This window comes from Balaenoptera borealis (genome assembly GCF_965194805.1).
Source record: "Balaenoptera borealis genome assembly, chromosome: 13".
Taxonomy (NCBI): Eukaryota; Metazoa; Chordata; class Mammalia; order Artiodactyla; family Balaenopteridae; genus Balaenoptera; species Balaenoptera borealis.
Genome location: NC_138870.1, coordinates 33,134,280 through 33,155,951, shown reverse-complemented (window position 1 = coordinate 33,155,951; position 21,672 = coordinate 33,134,280). Strand labels below are relative to the sequence as shown.

The 21,672-nt window shown below is 34.7% G+C and overlaps 1 protein-coding gene and 1 long non-coding RNA gene across 4 annotated transcripts in view; one reads left to right on the top strand and one right to left on the bottom strand.

Annotated features, from left to right (window-relative positions):
* Positions 1 to 21,672, top strand: part of SLC2A13 (solute carrier family 2 member 13) — a 456,196-nt gene that overhangs the window by 85,152 nt on the left and 349,372 nt on the right. For all 3 annotated transcript variants that reach the window (XM_082349412.1, XM_082349411.1, XM_082349410.1), the window contains exon 3: positions 12,664 to 12,872. In XM_082349412.1, coding sequence (XP_082205538.1) covers positions 12,664 to 12,872 — 209 coding nt within the window. The remainder of the gene's footprint in view (positions 1 to 12,663; positions 12,873 to 21,672) is intronic.
* Positions 1 to 21,672, bottom strand: part of LOC309608880 — a 171,500-nt gene that overhangs the window by 18,355 nt on the left and 131,473 nt on the right. The gene's annotated exons all lie outside the window — the stretch shown is intronic.

Genomic DNA, 21,672 nt, shown 5'->3' with positions numbered 1-21,672 from the left:
AGGTTGGGTCTCTATCCTGCATAAAGCTGGCAATAAAAATCACCCCCACGTTCAACTATCTGAATTTTCCAGGTGAAAAGTTAATATAGTTTGCTAATGAGACTGATTGGCATAAGACTAACCTTCCCTGAAGGTAACCATTATAAGTCATAGACAGAATTAAAAAAAAAATGTTTAAAACACTGGAGAGCTCCAGCACCAAGAAACTAAAGGGGGATTTGATCCTTGAAGGGAACAGTTCATGGTGAGATCTACACCTATGACTTTTTCTCTGAGGGCAGCTCTCAATCTATGATGCTGGGCAGCGAGAACTTAAGCAGAAAACTACAGTTTTATTGGCTTGTGGTATAAGTGGCTAGAGTTTGGGATGGCCAGAGCAGCTGAAATTTGAGGGGTAAAATCCAGGAAAAGAATGACCCAGAAAGGAGGAAGCCACCAAATCTGAATATTAATTTGCTACAAATGTTTTACAGATCCCTGAACTGTGAATATTACAGGGGAGATTCCATGGAGCCTGCAGAAAGCAACAGTTAGAAGATGGTGAAAGATGAGACAGATTTTATTTCCTGCCCATAGGACGGACATATTTGGAATTTGAAACCTGCCAGGTTAGAGGGGCCAAGAGCTTGAGCTTCCACGGAAATCATAGAAGCACCAGCCTTAGGAGTAAAGACTTGTTGCATGATTAAGGAATTTCCCCTAAGACAAGCCAAAACTGAAAACAGATTTACACTAGCCAAGTGTAAAACCAAGCTTCCACAGATATAAGGTGCCTAATAAAAAAGTGAGTGTTCTTCAGAAGAGAACAAAATCTAGAGTCTCCAGAGTTTATCCACAATACTCAAAACACATTAAAAATTATTAGATATGCAAATAAACAGAAAATGTGACCCATAATTGAAAGAAAAATTGGTCAGTATAGGCAAACCTCAAGATTATGCTTATAAAGACATTTTCAAATAATCTAAAGTTAGGACAAATTGTCACCACTAGACCTCCTGCATTATAAGAAATGCTAAGGAAAATTTTCAGACTGAAGGGAAATGACACTAGATGAAAGCTCATCCATCTACAGTAGGGAGGAAAAGTAGTGGCTATCAATAAGAGACCAAATATAAAGGAATTTGTTTTTTTCTTCTGTCCATTTTTTGAAAGACATATGACTGTTTACATTTAAATTTATTGTGCAATTTATAATATATATAAGTTATAAAATATATGATGACAATAGCAGAAAAATTGGGGTCAGTAAATAGAATTATACATGTTTGTGAAGAGTTACAGTGTTATCTCTAAGTAGACTGATAAGTTAAGATGCATGTTTTATCCCGAGAACAATCACTGGAATAGATTACAAAAGGATACAGCTAAGAAGCCATTATAAGAATTAACATGAAATACTTAAGATATTTGGATAATCTGAACAAAGGCAAGAAAAAAATAAATAGGGACTTCCCTGATGGTGCAGTGGTTAAAAATCCGCCTGCCAATGCGGGGGACACAGGTTCAAACCCTGGTCCAGGAAGATCCCACATGCCGTGGAGCAACTAAGCCCGTGCGCCACAACTACTGAGCCTGTACTCTGTGCCACAGCTGCTGAGCCCACGTGCCACAACTACTGAAGCCCATGGGCCTAGAGCCTGTGCTCCACAACAAGAGAAGCCACGGCAATGAGAAGCCCGCACGCTGCAACGAATAGTAGCCCCTGCTTGCCACAATTAGAGAAAGCCCGCACGTAGCAATAAAGACCAAATACAGCCAAAAATAAATAAATAAATAATAAATTTTAAAAAAAGAAGAAAGAAAAAAATAAATAGCAGATGGGACAAATAGAAAGCAGATAGCAAAATGGTAGACTTAAAATCCAATTACAGCAACAGTTACATTAAATGTAAAAAAGTATCATTGTGTACAAAAAGCATGGCACAGATTTATATTGTGTAAAAGAGATACACTTTAAGTAAAATGCTATAGATAGGTTAAAAGTGAAAGGACGGCAAAAGATAGACTATGCAAACAGTAAGTATAAGAAAGCTTGTGTGCTATATTAATAATCACACAAAGTAAACTTTAAGACAAGTGGTATTACCAGAGATGAAGAGGGACATTTCATAATGATAAAAGAGTCAATTCATCAGAATTAAAAATGGTAAAGAATGTATAGTTTACTTCAAAATGCATAAACAAAAGTTAACAGATGGTGGTTGTACAACATTGTGAATGTACTTAATGCTACAGATCTATACACTTAAATATGATTAAAATGGGAAATTTTATTTTGTATACTTTATCACAATTTAAAAATTACAGAACTAAAGGAAGAAATAGACAAATTCAGGCTCATATTGGGAAAATTTTTAACTCTTTTCTTAGCAACTGATAGGACAACTAGACACAAAATGTCGAAAAACTGGAAAACATTCTTAATTGCCTAGGCATAATTGACATTTGTGGATAGCTACACCCAACAGCTGCATCGTACACATTCTTTTTCAAATTCACATCAGACATTCTGTAAAATTGGCCATATCCTGAATCATAAAATAAATGTTAATAAATTTAAAAAATGACTCTTATAGAATATGTCCTCTGACAATAGCAGAATTAAATTAGACATCAATAAAATAGCCAGAAAAGCTTCAAATATTTGGAAATTAAAGCAGCATGTTCTAAATAACTCATGGATTTAAGGATATGTCAGAAGGAAAATTAGAAAACAGTTTTGAGTTCAAAGAAAATAATATATATCAAAATTTGTAGAATGCAGCTTCAACTGTGCTTAGAGCATAATATATAGCTAAAGTGATTTTATTAGAGAAGTCAAATGATCTAAGTTTCATGTTAAGCTAGAAAAATATGAGCATATTAAAACCAAATGAAACAAAAGGTATTAAATAATGAAGAATAGAAGTCAATGTAATACAAAGCAGACAAACAATAGAAAAATAATGTTGGTTCTTTGGAATTATTAATAAAATTGGTAAACTGATTATGACCAATTTAAAAAGATAAAGCACAAATTATCAATATCAGGAGTAAAAGCACATCATTTCTATGGACATAATAAGGATAGTGAGGGAATACTTCGAAAAACTTTGTGCCAATAAAGTCAACAACTTAGATGGAATGGACATATTGCTTGAAAATCACAACTCTACTAAAAACACAAGGTAAAATGGAAAATCTGAATATTCCTATATTTATTAAGTTGAATCATTGCTAGTAACCTACCAGAAAAGCTAACTTCAGGCCCAGATGGTTTCACTGGTGAATTAAATAAAACATTTAGAGAATAAATAGCTCCAAGCTTAAACAAAAGCTTTAAGAAAATAGAGGTAGAAGGAGTACTTCCCAGCTGAGTTTTGAGGTCAGCATAGCTAATATTGTGGCTTTTTTTTTTTTTTCTGAAATTAGTCATGCCTCATTTAATTGTCCAGTTTTTTTTTAGTACATTCAATAGTGACACAGATTCTCAATAATTCATAACTACATGTTAAATATTAAAGTATATCATAACAGACTCCAATACATTTTATGTTAGATATTATACCTAAGGTCTACCCATTCCTATAACAAATTGAATGAGGCTCTTCTTCATGAAATTGCCACTGAATACACTTTACTTAATTTTGTTTCTGTCCTTCTGAGACTGTTAAAGACCAGCAGTGACCTGGATGGGCTGCACTTTTGGTAGTAATGGAGATTCCAGTACACTGGGAAAGACAGTGGTTCGGATTCATGGCTTGTTAGTTCTGGAAGTGGCTTAAGTTGTTACAAGCAAAGAAAATTTTAGACACAGTTTGAAGTATCCTTAAAATAGTAGTAAGATCAAACCCAATAATATATAAAAGAATAATAAATCCTTTTATATAAACTGACCAAGGCAGTTTTCTCAGAAAAGTCAGTTTGTTTACCATATGAAAATTAATTTGTGCAAGTCACCATGTTGAAATTATTTAAAGGAGGAAAACCTAAAGGATCTATCTCAATATATGCAGGAAAACATTTGACAGAATAACCTTTATTTATGATAAAACCTTTCTGCAAACTAGAATGGAAGAGCACTTCTTGAATTTAATAAAGGGCATCTACAAAAAAACCTGCAGCCAGCTTTATACTCAATGGGGAAAGCCTGAATGCTTTCCCTTCTGATGGAATTCAAGACAAAGATGTTGGCTATCACCACTTACATTCATTCAAATTCACTGAAAAGGACAAGTAGATTCTAAAATTTTTACAGAAAAGTAAAGGACCTAGAATTGCCAAAACCATCTTGAAGAATAAGTTGGACGATTCACTATCTGATTTCAAGACTTACTATAAAGCTAAAACAATGAGACTGGTAAGGATTGATAAATAAATCGGTGGGTCAGAAAGAATGGATGTATCTCAAAAACAAGATTGAAAGAAGCTAGATACAAAGAAGTATGGTCTCTAAGATTCCGTATGAAGTTCATCAATATGCAAAATTAGCTATGGGGACTGAAATTCGATCAGTGATTGTCTAAGGCAGTGGGGATTGACTGGAAGGGGGTAAGGTATGAGGGAACTTTCTGGGATGGAAAGTTCTGTTTCTTGATTGGGATGATACTTACAAGGATATATATATATATATATATATGTATATATATATATACACACACACATATATTTTATTATATGCAAATTTTGCCTAAAAAGAAGTTAATTTCAACCTTATGTTGGCTCCCTCCATTATATTCCTTTTCTGCAATGGTCAGTGATAGTTTAAATGTTGTTTCTGCCATGACACTTTTTCTAATATCCTCTGTTGAAATAACTTTTCTCCTTACTCTTACACTGTGCCTAAATCTCAGTCATAGCAATTACATAATCCAATTTTGTTCCATGATTACTAGGTATGAGCTCCTTGAAGCAAGGCAATATCTCTTAGTCATTTCTGTATCTCCAAAATCCCAAACACAGAGCTTTGCATGTGGAAGATATTCAGAGTTTGAAAAAAAATGGTGTGTATATAGGTATGGTTGTGCGTGCATTATTTTCAGCACTCGTACTGTGAATTTTGTACATCTTAATGCATTTTGCCATGTTGTTTAAAACTATCTAATATCTCTGCAAAATACCACATTCATTTATTTAAATAGCATCTAATCTTATTCTATTAAAGCAAGTATATCTTGCTACTTCTGCTATGACCACAGCGCTAAATAACCTCGGCCAAGCCATTTGCCTTATGTACTGATATCAAATTACTTTGAGAGATTTTCCCCTAACTATGTAGATAGAGTTAATATTTTCTTTGGCTTATATATATGTTTACATCTATGGCTATGAATTTTTTAGCAGTTTACATAGACTCATTTACTAGGTAACATAAAAATTGCTCATTTGCTGGTGATGTATCACATCACCTTTTTACTTGAAAGAATCCAACTTGACACATTGATTTTTTTTTTTTATTATGTACCCCCAACTGTGTGTCTCCTGTTTGCTCTCTAACTGCCATCAGATTTTCAAGTGTATCAGTCACTGATGTTGATATTCTACATGGCCCTTAATGGCAGAGGAAAATTAACTTATTAGCCTGAGGTCTCAATTAGGCAGTATTTTCTTTTTTTTTTTTTTAATTTTTATTGGGGTATAATTCATTTACAATGTGTGTTAGTTTCAAGTGTACAGCAAAATGAATCTGTTGTACAAATACATATATCTGCTCTTTTTTATATTCTTTTCCTGTATAAGCCATTACAGAGTATTGAGTAGAGTTCCCAGTGCTATACAGTAGGTCCTTATTAGTTATCTATTTTATATATCATAGTGTGTATGTGTCAATCCCAGTCTTCCAATTCATCCCTCCTCCACCCCTTACCCCCCGGTAAGCATAAGTTTATTTTCTACATCTGTAACTCTATTTCGGTTTTGTAGGTAAGTTCATTTGTAGCCTTTTTTAGGCAGTATTTTCTTATTTTAATTTCTTATCTATTGAAATGGATCTGTGAGTGATGAAGAAAAATTTTTAAATATATTATCAAGTAAGTTGTTGTAACTATAGCAGGTAGTTAAATTCAGTGTTATCTTCTTGCATTTGAAACTTGCATTAAGTAGGAACATATATAAATCACAATTCATGTTTGATGACTATCGAGTAATTATTTTATCATTGATATTTAAAGGTGGCTGTTTCTTTTGTAAATCCAAGAATAGGGATCTAGGAGTAAATGCATTACTCATGTGATTATTACTTAAAGTTTATGAAAAAACTCAAAATCCGTAGGACTCTTGAACAACAAAGTTGGGTAGCTCTAGATATAGGGCTGAAGGACGGTGTTCTTGGATGTGATTTGAAGGGATGGGGTTATGCCATTTTAAGGGGAAACTTAAAAAGTGTATAATGATAGAGATCATTGGAAAGGTGAGCTTGGGGAGATGTTTTCGGATTTATACAGTAATGCACTCTCTCTGGTTAAGTTCATTCATGATGCTCAATTGCTTAATGATTGGCTTAGAGTTTGGTACTTAACTTACATTCAGATGTTTGCTGGGTAAACAGCTGGAAACATCTCAGATGGCAAGTTCAGCCTTAGCTTTCAAAGCAAACACAGTAAATCTTCAAAAAGTAACATTTTCAAAGAATTTACTTATTCTAACTGCTAACCCTTTCTATTTTCAATAAAATGTTTCAGGAAAAAAAGGTTTAAAGTTTATTTCATAGTTATATGTAAAAGAATACCAATTTGAAACTGTAGAGTTTTAAAGAATAAAGCATAGCATTATGCTTAGTATTTATGATACAGTATTCCTCTAATTGATTTGTGCTCTTAGAATGGGCTAACCATTCTTGATTTCCAAATTAATAGCAAATAGATATAAACAGAATGCAAGCTAGAAGATAGAGGATGGAGGTAAAACTATTGGAATAACAAATACAGATTTGTCATTTGATTTTTTTCAGTTTATTATAAAGACAGTATTAGATATTATTAGAGAATATTGCTAAAAACCCTCCCTGTACCCAGGACAGTTTCAGAGATTGTGACTGAGCTCATCTTACTGTTTTGAAAAATATCAAGATCCTCTAGGACTAGAAAAATGTAACATGAGAATTTGGCTTAAAAATGTATACTTTTAACAACACGAGGTCTAGAGACAGGTAAGGAAGTGATTATTGAACTGCACATTAATGCTGTCATGGCCTATTAGGAGGATATTTGGCTAAATGACTGCAGTGTCCAAAAAATCTTTACTGTGCTTCTCAGAGTGAAAATGTCTTCCCTTAATAGAATTCAGCACCTCAAGAGCCATAAAAATAATTTTATACAATTTGTTTTAAATATAATATTTTGTAATACAGTTCCCTTAGCTATGATACTCTTTCTGTTACAGCTTGACTTACAAGTAAAACCATAAATCGTATAGCTCTTGCATTATAAGGCATTGGCAACCTCTTCCCATCATTTGAGAATTTAAGGAGGAAAAAGAATAGAGGGGAGAAGAGAAGTAAACAGAACGTGATGTAGGATACAATTCCTCAATCCAGCACAATTCCTTTTGGGGCGGCCTCTGGAAGGCAGACATTGGAAAACAAAGTGTAGAGAAAAGTGACTTTAGATCTATCACTTCTGTCATATAAAACATTTTAAAAGGATCAAATCTCAAGTCCAAATGTTTTGCTCTCAATCATATTTTAAACTATCTATTGTGTTATTATCTAAATTTTTCCTATATGAAAAGTTTACCAGTGTATGTTAAAGAAAAATGAAATCAAAATTCATTTTGGCACAGTGTTCAAAGTGAGCACTGCAAGTTTACCCTTACAAATGATATATTTTCTTTTAACTAATAGTCAACTGTTTTCATAGAAGCACTCTGGTGTTGAGGATAATAGAATATCCCATTTGCCACGACCGGGTCTGTGTTGTTAAATCCAGTTTGCAGTTCCCTAGCCCAGTGGGTGCTAAGTGTCAGGTGCTACGCAGGGTTTGGCGAGATTGGGAGGGGCTGCACCCAGCAGCCCTTTCCCCTGTTATCGCCACAGGGCTTTACTGCATTTCACAGAGATGTGTGAACAACAGACTTCTAAAGCGATCCTTAAACATGAGGCTGAGGTAAATTTATGCCCCCTTTTATGAGTTCTGCAGAATTATTATCAAGTAATCATGAAACATTTATTATAGCTTGACTTACAATAAACATTTATTATAGGGATCCTGGGTTTTAATCCTGGTTCCACCGCATCCTAGTTCTGTATCTTCTTTGTGCCTCATTTCTTTGTCTTTAAAATGGTAATAATAATGGTTCCTACCTTATAGGGATGTTGCGAAGATTAATGAGTTAAAGTATTTTAATTCTTTTGAACAGTGCTTGGCACATAGTAACTAGTGCTATGTGTTAGCTATTACTTTTGCTGTTTAAGCTGAGTTTGACCTTCAAGTAGATTTTTATGTATTTGGAACATAATCATCACCGCTGTGGAACTACTAGAGATAAGAAACATGTTTATCTGTTGACTGTGTTTTCAGATAACCATGTTATCATCAGTTCAGAGAGGGGCAATTATGAACTGCAAAATTCTGTGTCTTAAATGGCCATCTATTCAAAGATACTGGTCTTTTGTTTCATAGGTTAGAGCAATATGATTCCTTTAAAACAAGAATGATTGTAAATTGTTCAGTTCAATGAAGGACTTGTTTGGTTTTGTGTGAGGCACAGGCCGTCTGATGGCAGCAGCTCAGCAGGTCTGCTCAGCCACCGTGGGGAGGGCAGGCACCCAGGAATGAGGGATGTTTGGTTTACAGAGTTTCAGTTCCTGACACTGGGAAGGTTAATCTGAGGTGAAGAAGCCCGACTTGTCTCCTTTGTTGATAGGTGGCCCAAACACACAATTTGAAAGTATTGCTTACTATTTGAGGTCCCCTCCTTAGTTTTCTGGTAGGCAGGCGCTGGTACTGCTAGTTGTACCAGAAAATAGCTCATTTGTTAACTTCAGTTTAGAAAGTTTTAAAAGGTATCTTTCTGTGAGTGATCATGATGCTAAAGAATATTCTAAAAATTTTTAGAACTCGTGAAGGCTTGGCATTTTTGATTGAGTCAACCTCCTTTCCCCTTCTGTCAGCTTGATGTGCTATCTGGCCTCCAGAAGGTAAATGGCGTTTGCTCTAAGGTGGACCTTGGGTGCTTATTGTTCACTTTCACCCCCTGGATTTTTAAAACACTTAGATCAGTGGTTCTCAGCCTTGATGGCACCTGGGGAGCTTTTAAGAAAATAGAATTCCCTGAGCTTGAAGCCCAGAGCAATTAGTCAAAATCCCCAGGGTAGGTGGGCCCTGGACACTGGTGTGTTTTAAAAGTCTCCTGGGTGATTCTAATGTGCAGCCAGGGTTTAGAACTCTTGATTTGGCTTATAATTATGAGATCCCCCATGTCAATAGGGGGCTGCTTGTCTGTTTGGGGATTGCCTGCCTGGTTTGTCAGTGTACTCTTGTCATTCATCTGGTTCCTGGTTTCCTTGGATTTACAGGACTCTTGGTAAGTCTGTAATCGTGCCTTAATTAGCCTATAGAGTTCCTCCTCTCTTAGTCTCATGTTAAAATTTTCATCAGTATCACAGCAAAGCAAACTCTTATTTATTCTTCTTATTCTCTAGTATGCATATCATTGGAGGAACAGTTTTTCCTCAAGAAAGAAACTGGTTACTGCTGCCTACTAAAAGTTTGGGTGGATGATATAGCTGGGATAGAAAAGTTGCATTGAATTAGTTGAGAGGGGAGAAGGTCAGGGAGGTAAAAACATTTTTTGCTGAGCTTTCTCTTTGTGCTTAGGTACTGAAAGAATGATCTCACTTAATTCTCCCAACAGCTCAATGAAATGGACACTGTCATCTGTGCATTAAAATGTTATGTAACCTGATCAGGGTTCTGTGTTTAATATGTCCAGAGGTGAAGTATGACCCAGGTCTGCTCCTACCCTCTCTCCATCATAAACCACAGTTACCTGATCTCTTGTGTATTTGGTCTCTACAAAGCCATGGTAATTTATTTCTATCAAAATATTTTTATCATGAAAGATAATTAAAATACAGTAAAATAAGCTCCTTTGTTTTACTTTTAGAAATCTTAGGATGTAAATGTATAAAACATGTTTGATCTTGAGTAGTCTCTGAAAACAGGCTTTAATATCCTTAAAGTTTGGCAATAGAGTGTGAGTTCCTTTTTCCTACCCTAGTATTAAGGCATTGAATTGTAAATGTCAGACCTAGACTCTTGGGACTTAGAGATTTCAGAAGGCTGGAGGGCTAAAGTATTCTGTCTTCTACAGCTCACTTAAAAAAACAGGCTAATATGTATCTTTGCATTTTTCTTTTTGTATTTTCCCTTTTCTTCCCTTCTTTTCTTTTTTCTTTTAATTTTTAAAAAATATTATGTTCTGGGATTAAATAGTGAGTAGTAAAGTGCAAAGTATTATGTGAGCATCTTCGGGTCTAAAAATGATTCAGTTTCTATATTCATTTCAGTGCTTCTTTGAAGTAGTCAGTGCACCCCTTTAATCTTAATTCATCACTAAGGGGGTTTGGAAAACAGAAGGAAAGATCAAGAAAGGTATAGAGAAATGAAAAGTAAAGGCTTTCATCTTTAGTACTTTTCTTATTTATTTCCTAATCCAATATATTTGGTTTCTACCTTTTTATTGCTTTTCTTTTGAATAATTGGCAATGTAGGATAACCTTTTTTCTTAAATTTTTTAAGAGAGAACACACTGAATAGAAATTTCATTCATTTATAGCATTAAAACACACGTTAAGATTTGGTTATACAAGTTAACATCTTAAGGGAAAGAGGCCAGAAATATTCATTTGTGTGAGCTGATCTCTCTAGTTCTCATCAGATGAGTCTTCAGAAGAAAAGGTCTGGTCATATCTAGAGTAACAAACAGAAGAAAAGGTCTGGTTATATCTAGAGTAACAAATAGTTTCATTGGAAAGAATTTCTGTGTAAGTAACTTTGCAGAGCTAAATGATCCAGTAGAGTTGCTGCATAAAATGTTACTATATGAGTGTGAAACAGTTTTCTGTTTAGTTTATATAGACAGTTTCGATATATATAGCTGTTTTTGTATCATTTCATAAAACATTTACTAAATGCCTACTGTGCAATATACTTTATAAGGTGCTATGTTGAATATAAAGTTAAATATGCAATCAAGTGAAATAGGTAAATAATTTATTATAATACAAGGTATAATGACATAAATAGAGGTTAAAAATGTTTTCTAGGTGAGCAGAGGAAGGAGTGATTAAGTATTGGTGTAATTATCAGTACTCATGGATTAAAGTATAAAACATGCCTAATAAGATTTCCTTTAATATTGTAGGCCAAGTGATTCATTTAGTCATTCATAAACACTTTGTTCACTTTCTAAATCTTAATTTTTCTGAGTGTATTTATAGCTACTGTTTGGGTAGGAGGTACTGTTAACACCCATGTAGCAATTGTGTTTTGTTTTTCTACTCTTTTTGGAAGTAAAATGAAATTGCCTGGAAAATAATAGACTTATTCACAAGATATGTGTCTTCAGGACTGCTATACTTTAGGTTTAGCATGGCTTAAAAGTTAGAACAGCTTTGAAAAGTGTATTGAGTCAGGTGAATTCTCGTTGATTTATGAATACCAGTGAGTATAGGTTGTTATGTAATCAGGACTGGCCTTCTGAGCTCTACCACCATAAATCTACCATGGAAAATATTCTGGGAACTTGGATCAATAGAAAACATCCAGGTGTCCTAGATTCATAGAAGCCACCAATTTAAAGAGACCTTGAAGTTTATGTAATCTAACTCAGTTTAAAAAGATTGAGGCCTAGAGGTATTAGGAGATTAGTCCAGTGGTCAGAATAATTTGGAGAGATCTTTGATATTGATATACTCATATTGCTATTTTTGTTATTTCTCTGGTAGATTTAAAGTGCTATGCTTATTTGTTATTTAGAATTTTGCCAGTCATTAAGAATAGACATTTGAAGAAGATGACAACTTAAAACATTAGCAGCTTTTTCATATTTCTAGTCATTTTAATAATGATTATTAGCATCTGACTTCATCTTTTTTCTGCTATCGGCTGCTATGTGCTTTCCTAACTCTCCCTCCACCCCCCCTTTTTTTGTTAAGTAAAGTGCTTTTTTGTCTAAAAAAAAATGATGCTTGATGGCAAAATGAAATCATAACTAATCATTTACAGAGAAGAAATAACTGTAAAGAAATAAATCTGAGCATTTATTTTAATGAAAAGTATATCTTTTAAACAGATATCAGAGAGTTTTGTCTTAACCCCATTTTTATATTGTAAATTACAGAATTATATTAATATTAGATAGGAATGGTGATTTTGGTGTTTTGCATGTTGTGCTTGGTTCAGAATGCCTATCCAAAATGATCGTGACTTTTGTCCATTCTTTTTCATTGTAATTTGTGGGAGAGATAAAGAAGAATCAGATTTTTCTCATTTTTCAATTTTTCACTACAATATAAAAATATCTTTTCTGGTGACACACACATGCACATACGATGAAAAGAAAATCATTCTAATTTTTACCATTATATGTTATTCCTAATGTGGTGAACACAAACCTTTTATTCATACTCAATGCTAATAAGACCACATTTTACAACAATGTATTGATTTCTTATTGCAGGTACATGCTGGGACTTGCAGCAATTCCAGCAGTTATACAGTTTTTTGGCTTTCTCTTTTTACCTGAAAGCCCTCGATGGCTTATTCAGAAAGGACAGACTCAAAAGGCCCGTAGAATTTTATCTCAGATGCGTGGTAACCAGACCATTGATGAGGAGTATGATAGCATCAAAAACAACATTGAAGAAGAGGAAAAAGAGGTTGGCTCAGGTATGTGGATTTTATACATATATGAATTTTAAAACTACATAATAGTTTTACTTATAAATTATATTCTTTTAGTATTATTTAATGTCTCTAAATGATGAAGTGGTTTAATATGTATAACTAAACCAAAATAAATATATTTTAATTTTAAAAGCAATATAATAATGTTATAAAAGAATGAAGAAAACAGTGCCATAATGCCACTGTCCTCAAATAATTACTATTTTTATTTTTGTAATTTCTTTTATTTTAAGTCAGATATAATTGACATAGTTGTCATTTTGAGTGTGGGGACATTTTTTGAGTATATGTATATTTTACATATAAATATTTAATATATAAAGATAAGTATGTATTATTGACCTTCTATATTAAATAAAAATTCAGTTTGAACTATTGTCAAAATAAATCACTTTAGTAAAATTAAATACCTTGTTTACATGTGTTACATTAATTTCCATACTAATTTTTTATAAAGATTAAGAATACCTTCATATACTATTTATGGAATAATTTTGCATTTCCCTGTTCTCATTAAAATGTTTAATTGTCTAATCACAATTTAACCATGTCAGAAAACAAAAAAGCATGGTTCTGGTTAATTTATGTTGGTGAATTTATTTTCAGAGAAGAAATCATGTAGGGATTTAAAAATTCTCAGGCAAGATCTGTAATCTTGACAGTCTGACTTGGGTAAGCAATTTGCCAGATGGGAATGTTGGGAAAAGGTAGACATTTTACGATTCCCTGCTGGATTCACATTTCCCAAAATTGTTTCATTTTCTCTCAACCTTCCTTCTGCCTCTACATTAATTGGTTGTTCAATGGAGATGCTTACTTATATTAGTCAAATTATTTTTCACACCTGAGAAAATGCCAAAAACACACACAACCCTTTATTGATATATGTCATACACAAGTCTTGGAAGGTCTGTTCTCTCACTCTTACTATCTTTTGGTAGAGCTGAAGAAGCAATAGAATGAACACTCTGCAGAAACTGGTCACTGTGGTAGCCACACATGGTTTGACTTACATATACACAGTACATGATATTTACATACACAGTGTGATCTTATTACCTCCTTGCTCAGACCAAAGCCCCTAGATAATTGTGAGCCCACTCTAGGTGAAAGTCATTTTTAGCAAAAAGTTTCTGAGTATATACCATGTGCCTGGCATTGTCAGCATTTCCGATACTCTGCACATTAGTGCAAGTATTAAAGAGAATTTTGCTTTAACAAAATTAATTCACTTAGTGAGTTCAAGATTGTGTTAATTTTTAAAATACACTTTTAAGTGTCTATCTAAATTACAAATAACTTCTTTCACGCTTCTGTCTAAATTCCTCTCAGCAGCTGCTTGAACGAAATACGAGGTTGTTTCATATTGTAATCAGTAATGTAATGTAATTGCATGTAATCAGTATACTTGAAACCCATGTGCTAATAATGTGTGAGGGGAAATCTTTTCAGAGTATTAGGTTATATTAAATACTACTTAGAACATAAGTTTTTATTAATTTATGTTAAGGATAGAAACAACAACTTAATAAAAAACACCTCTTGTTTAGGAGTAGGGATACCACTGACTTTACTACAAAGCATTGAACATGTAGCTTCACTTTGACTACTTAAAAAGTTGTCTGACTGGTCTAGCCATGCAGTTGTTGACGATGCACGCTGTTTGAGTCTCATGACTATTTGGAATGTGTAACCAAATGGGTTTTTAGAAACGAGGTAGATAGGATTACAGTTATCTGTGTCTGCTTTAGTTTTTATTAGACGTCTTTGGGAACTAAGTAGGGCACTATTTTACCTATACCTATTGGATATAGATAAAATAGTTAGCTATTTACCTATTTTCTCATATTGCTTTATATGCACATTTGGCACAAATCTTTTTTTTTAAATTATATACATAAAATTTATTTGTTATGCATTACACATTGATAGAAAAATTAAAGGCAGATATCACTTCAAAGACAAAGTGGCACAAATCTTAACACCATAATATTATCCACTGAATCCTAGTTTGTCTTATGCTTGGGTAAATATTATAAACTTTATAACTAATAGGATTAATAATTTTTCCATTTCTGGATTTGTATTATTTGAGTACTGTCATCTTGCTTAATTTTAAAACTGATCTTATGTTCTTTTATAAAGGTAAAGAATTAATAGCATTATGGCATGAATGCACACAGACAGTTTTGCCAGGGTTACACAAGCACCAGTAATTTGGGGCTTCATTTTTGTGACTGATAAATTTGACCACAGTAAAACATATTCTGCACAGTATGAATTTTATTGCATCGTTTTCATGTCAGGTCAGTTGGAAAATAGAGAGTAGTGCTAGGACTTGTGTTACAAACCAGAAGGTCCTGCCCTCAGTCACTTTACATTTGAAAAGATAGGCTAGATGGACAATTACACATGAAGAAACAGCTAATTTTGAAATAACAAAAATGTTCTGGCTCAGAGAACAGTCAGCCATTGTGTTGGAGGGTTAGAGAGTGACCTGTGTTAATCTGTCCATGGATTCTGATGAGGTGAATTTTGAGCCATGACTTCAAGCCCAGGAACTCTGAGTAGTGGAGGGCAGTTGCTTGGAGGGACGAACCTTGTCCTAGGCACCATAAAATACTCAGCTATTCCAGGAGGGTAGAAAATAGTTGTTTAATATGACCACCTTTCCTTTTGGCAGAAATGTTTTATCGTCAGACATGGTGGCTTAGTTACCTGCTACCTGTGAGCCAAATAGGTCTGATTCCAGATCAGTGAACGATGTCCTTCTCTCAGAGTTTCCAGTGGATTTGTGACTTGTGACTATTATGGTACTTGGTTATGTGACCCTCCTCTATTTGTAGGATTTTTTTCCTTGGTCACTTGAGTTTAAATTTGACCTCTTTGAGGAAAATAGGCATAGCTGCTGAACTATGTATTAATTTTTTTGATGTGTGAAATGTCAGTGTATATGGGACTTATTTGCTTCTTGTTTCAAAACAGACTTTATGACTTTATGTAGTGAATATGGTGGCTTCTCTGACCAGGTCTGCAGGAGAAGTGAGGCTTATAGGCCATGCTGTGGAACAGGATTGGGTTATAATGGGATTTCATCTCTTCTTCTGCACATGACATAAAAGTCGACCTCTTTAGCATGTGATTTCTCCACTATAGGGGAAAAAAGGCAGTTTATGGGAAAAGAAGCAAACAATTTTCATTTGTATTCAACACTGTTTATACATCCTGTAGGACTAATAAAGTGAGACTGGAAGAAACGACAGCTTGGTTGGGAAAGCTCTCAGAATTGGGAGACAGGGAAATGAAAGACTTGTCCTGGCTCCATTCCAAACCTGTAATCCTAAAAGGATTTTGGGGGGAGCCCTGAACCTCAGTTTTCTATTAGGTTTGTAAGAAAAGAGAACCAGATTATAACAGCTCCACAGTCTGATTTTTTAGTTTTAAAAGTCTGTGAGAAATGCCTGTTTTAAAATTTCTAAATACTGGGACTTCCCAGGTGGTCCAGTGGTAAAGAATACGCCTTCCAATGCATGGGACGCAGGTTTGATCCCTGTCGGGGAACTAAGATCCCACATGCCGCAGGGCAACTAAGCCCACGCGACACAACTACTGAGCCCATGCGCCTCAACTAGAGAGCCCCCCATGTGCTGCAAACTACAGAGCCCATGCGCTCTGGAGGCCATACGCCACAACTAGAGAGAAGCCCACATGCTGCAATGAAGATCCTGCGTGCAACTAAGACCCGACACAGCCAAAAATAAAAAAAATTAAAAATGGTAAAATAAAAATTCTAAATACTGTACAAGAGTCTTTCATTCAGAAATACTTATTGAGTGACACCAATAAATGTGGGGATGTGGCAGTAAGTAGATAGACAAGGTTCTGGCCCACTGGGAAGAGGCACACAACTGATAAATAAAAGAGTAAATAATTACCAGATAACTACAAATTGTGGTAATTGCTTTGAAGGAAACAAACAGGATAATAACATATTTATAGAAGGACTGAAGAGGGGCTACTTTAGGTGGGATGATTAGGAAACGCTTCTCTGAAGAGGTGAGTTTGAATAGTGATAAAGAATCAGCAATGTAGAGAACTAAAGGGAAGACTGTTCCAGGCAGAGGGAACAGCAAATGCAAAATTATATGTATCGTTAAATTACCAGATTAATTTTCTTGGAACATTTTGATTATATATATACATGTACATGTACCAGAGTTTAAAGACATTTCAGTAATAACTAACTATACATCTTTATTTATCCCAGGTTGCCAAGCCAAAGCTTGGAATTAGTAGAGACACAATTACTACTTTAAGAATTAAAAGCACATTTGAGTACAAAATAACATACCATTTCTAACATTTTGTTGCTTATCTCTTATGGTTTATCTTACTGGTTTATTTCATGTTGCATAGATGTGGAATAGAGTCATGACTTGTATGTACATGCGCACTTAGGCTGCTTCCAAGTCTAGGCTATTGTTAATAATGCTACAGTGAGCACAGGGGTGCATTTATCTTTTTGAATTAGTGTTTTGGTTTTCTTCGGGTAAATATCCGGAAGTGAAATTGCTGGATCATATGGTAGTTCTATTTTTAGATTTTTAAGGAACCTCCATACTGTTTTCCACAGTGGCTGCACCAATTTACATTCCCACCAACAGTGTAGAAGTGTTCCCTTTTTTTCCACATCTTCGCCAACATTTGTTATTTGTGGTCTTTTTTTTTTTTTTTTTTGTGGTCTTTTTGATGATAGCCATTCTGATAGGTGTGAGGTGATACCTCATTGTGGTTTTGCTTTCCATTTTTCTGATGATTAGTGATGTTGAGCATCTTTTCATGTGCCTGTTGGTCATCTCTGTGTCTTCTTTGGAAAAGCGTCTATTCATGTCTTTGACCCATGTTTTAATTGGGTTGTTTTTTGATATTGAGTTGTATGAGCTATTTATATTTTTGGATATTAATCCCTTATGGGTCATATCATTTGCAAATATTTTCTCTCATTCTGTGTGTTGTCTTTTCATTTTTTCGATGGTTTCCTTTGCTGTGCAAAAGCTTTTAAATAGGTCCCAATTGCCTAAGGTGACAGATCCAAAAAACATTGCTTTGATTTATGTCAAAGAGTGTTCTATGCTTTCTTTTAGAAGTCTTATGGTTTCCAGTCTTACATTTAAGTCTTTAATCCATTTTGAGTTTATTTTTGTATATGGTGTGAGAAAATGTTCTAATTTTATTCTTTTACATGTAGCTGTCCGGTTTTCCCAGCACCACTTATTGAAGAGACTGTCTTTTCCTCATTGTGTATTCTTGCCTACTGTGTCATAGATTGACTGACCATAAATGTGTGAGTTTATTTTGCTCTATTCTGTTCCATTGATCTATGTGTCAGTTTTTGGGCCAGTACCATACTATTTTGATGACTTTGTAGTATAGTCTGAAGTCAGGAAGCATGATACCTCCAGCTCTGTTATTTTTCTCAAGATTGTTGTGGCTTTTCAGGGTCTTCGTGTTTCCATACAAATTTTAAAATTACTTGTTTTATTTCTGTGAAGTATGCCACTAGTAGTTTGATAGGGATTGCATTGACTCTGTAGACTGCCTTGGGTAGTATGGTCATTTTAACAATATTAATTCCTCCTATCCATCAACATGGTATATCTTTGCATCAGTTTGTGTCCTCTTCCATTTCTTTCACAGCGTTTTATAGTTTTCTGAGTACAGGTATTTTATTTCCGTAGTTAAATTTATTCCCTAGGTATTTTATAATTTTTGATGTGAAGGTAAATGGGATTTTTAAAACCTTTCTCTTTCTGATATTTTATTTTTAGTGTATAGAAATGCAACATATTTCTATATATTAAATTTGTATCCTGCAACTTTACTGTATTAATTGATGATCTCTAGTGCTTTTTCAGTGGCAGCTTTAAGATTTTCTACGTATAGTACCATGTCATCTGCAAACAGTGACAGTTTTACTTCTTCCTTTCAAATTTGGATTCCTTTTATTTCTTTTTCTTGTCTGCTGTGGCTGGGACTTCCAATTCTATGCTGAATAAAAGTGGTGAGAGAGGATATTCTTGTCTTCTTCCTGATCTTATAGGAATCCTTTCAAATTTCACTGCTGAGTATGATGTTAGCTGTGGGTTTTTCGTATTTGATTTTATTATGTTGAGGTATGTTCTCTCTGTACCCACTTTGTGGAGAGTTTTTATCATAAACAGATGTTGAATTTTATCAAAAGATTTTTCTGCATCTATTGAGATAATCATATGATTTTTATTCTTCATTTTGTTAATGTGGTTTATCACATTAATTGATTTGTGGGTATTGAGCCATCTCTGGGATAAATCCCACTTGATCATGGTGTATGATTCTTTTAATGTATTGCTGGATTTGGTTTGCTGTTATTTTGTTGAGGATTTTTCCATCTATGTTCATCAGTGATAATGGCCTGTAATTGTTTTTCTTGTTTTTGATATTTCTGTCTGTTTTTGGTATCAGGGTGATCCTGGCCTCGTAGAGTGAGTTTGGAAGCATTCCTTCCTCTGCAATTTTTAGGAATAGTTCAAGAAGGATACATGTTAACTCTTCTCTAAATGTTTGATAGAATTCACCTGTGAAACCATCTGTTTCTGGACATTTATTTGTTGAGAGTTTTGATTATTGATTCAATTTCATTACTGGTAATCAGTCTGTTCATATTTTCTATTTCTTTCTGGTTCAGTTTTGGGAGATTGTACATTTCTAGGAGTTTGTCCATTTCTTCTAGATTATTCATTTTATTGGCATATAATTGTTCATATGATCCTTTGTACTTCTGTGGTGTCGGTTGTAAGTATTCCTTTTTACATTTCTGATTTAATCGATTTGGGTCCTCTCTCTTTTTTTGTTGGTCAGTCCGGCTTAAGGTTTATCAATTTTGTTTATCTTTTTAAAGAACTGGCTCTTCATCTCAGTGATCTCTTCTATTGTTTTTTTAGTTCCTATTTTATTTATTTCTACTCTGGTCTTTGATTTCTTTCCTTCTACTAACTTTGGGTTTTGTTTGTTCTTTTTCTAGTTCCTTAGGGGTAAGGTTAGGTTGTTCATTTGAGATTTTTCTCATTTCCTGAGGTTGGCTTGTATCACTATAAACTTCCTTCTTAGAACTGCTTCTCCTACATCCCATAGATTTTGGATTATTGTGTTTTGTTTTCATTTGTCTCCAGGTATTTTTTTTTTCTCCTTTGATTTCTTTTTCCATCCCCTCACTTCAGTCTGTGTGTGTCTTAGATCTGAAGTGAGTCCACTGTAGATAGCATATATATGGGTTTGTTTTTGTATCCATTCAGCCACTCTGTGTCCTTTCATGGGAGCATGTAGTCTATTTACATTTAAAGTAATTATTGTTAGGTATGTACTTACTGCCTTTTAAAAATTGTTTTGGGGTAGTTTTGTAGTTATTTTTTGTTTATTTCCTCTTCTTTTGTTCTATGCCCTTGTTATTTGATGACTGTCTTTAGTGTTATGCTTTGATTCCTTTCTCTTTTTTGTTTGTATCTATTATAGGTTTCTGGTTTGTGGTTACCAAGAGGTATATTTATAGCAATATATGTATTCATATATATATATGATTATTTTAAGCTGCTGATCTCTTAATTTCAAATGCTATTTAATAATCCTGCATTTTATTCCCCTTTCCCAGGATTACTTTTTTTGACGTCGTATTTTACATATTTTTGTTTTGTGTATTCCTTAACTACTTATTGCAGATACAGATGATTTTACTACTTTTGCCTTTTAACCTTTTTACTGACTTTGTACATGGTTGATTTACTACCTTTACTGTATTTTTGCCTTTACCAATGAGCTTTTTCTTTTAGTAATTTTCATGTTTCTAGTTGTGGCCTTTTCTTTTTTGCTTAGAGAAGTTCCTTGAACATTTCTCGTAAAGGAGTTATGGTGGTGCTGAACTCTTTTAGCTTTTGCTTATCTGTAAACCTTTTGATCTCTCCATCAAATCTGAATGAAAGCCTTCCTGGGTAGGTATTCTTTGATATAGGTTTTTCCCTTTCATCACTTTAAATATGTTGTGACACTCACTTCTGGCCTGCAGGGTTTGCAATGAAAAGTCAGCTGATAGCCCTGAGGGTCCCAAGTCTAGTGTCTGTGCACTGATGTGTGGTCCTCGGTCCTAGGCCCTCTGGTGGACATGGCCATGTCCAGGGGTGGCTGTGGGCTCAAGGGGTCTTAAGGCAGCTTTCCTGCTTTTGGGGGGCTGTTTCCCCTCCAGGCTAGTTGCTTGGCCTGAGGCGTCCCAGTATATGTGCTTATAGCCTAGTGGGCAGGGCCGGGTCCCTAGGCTGATAAGCTAGAGGGAGGGCTTGCTAGCACCACTGTCCATGTGGTAGAACAAGCTCCCCAAAATGGATACTGCCAGTGTCTGTGTCCCCAGGGTGAGTTCCAGTTGCCTCCTGCTTCTTCTGGAGAGTCTCCAAGATCAGCCTGCGTCTGACCCAGGGTCCTTTAAAATTACTGTTTCTGCCTTAGGTCTCTGAGCATGTGGTGTGTGTGCCCTTTAAGAGTTGAGTCTTTACATTCCACAGCCCGCTGGCTCTCCTGAATGTAAACCCTACTGGCCTTCAAAGCCAAATATTCTGGGGGCTTGTTTTCCCAGTGAAGGACCCTCTGAAATTGTAATTATCCTCCCATTTGTGGGTTGCCCATCTGGAGGTGTGGGTCTTGACTATACCTCTGCCTCTCCTATCCATCTCATTGTGGTTTCTTCTTTATATCTTTAGTT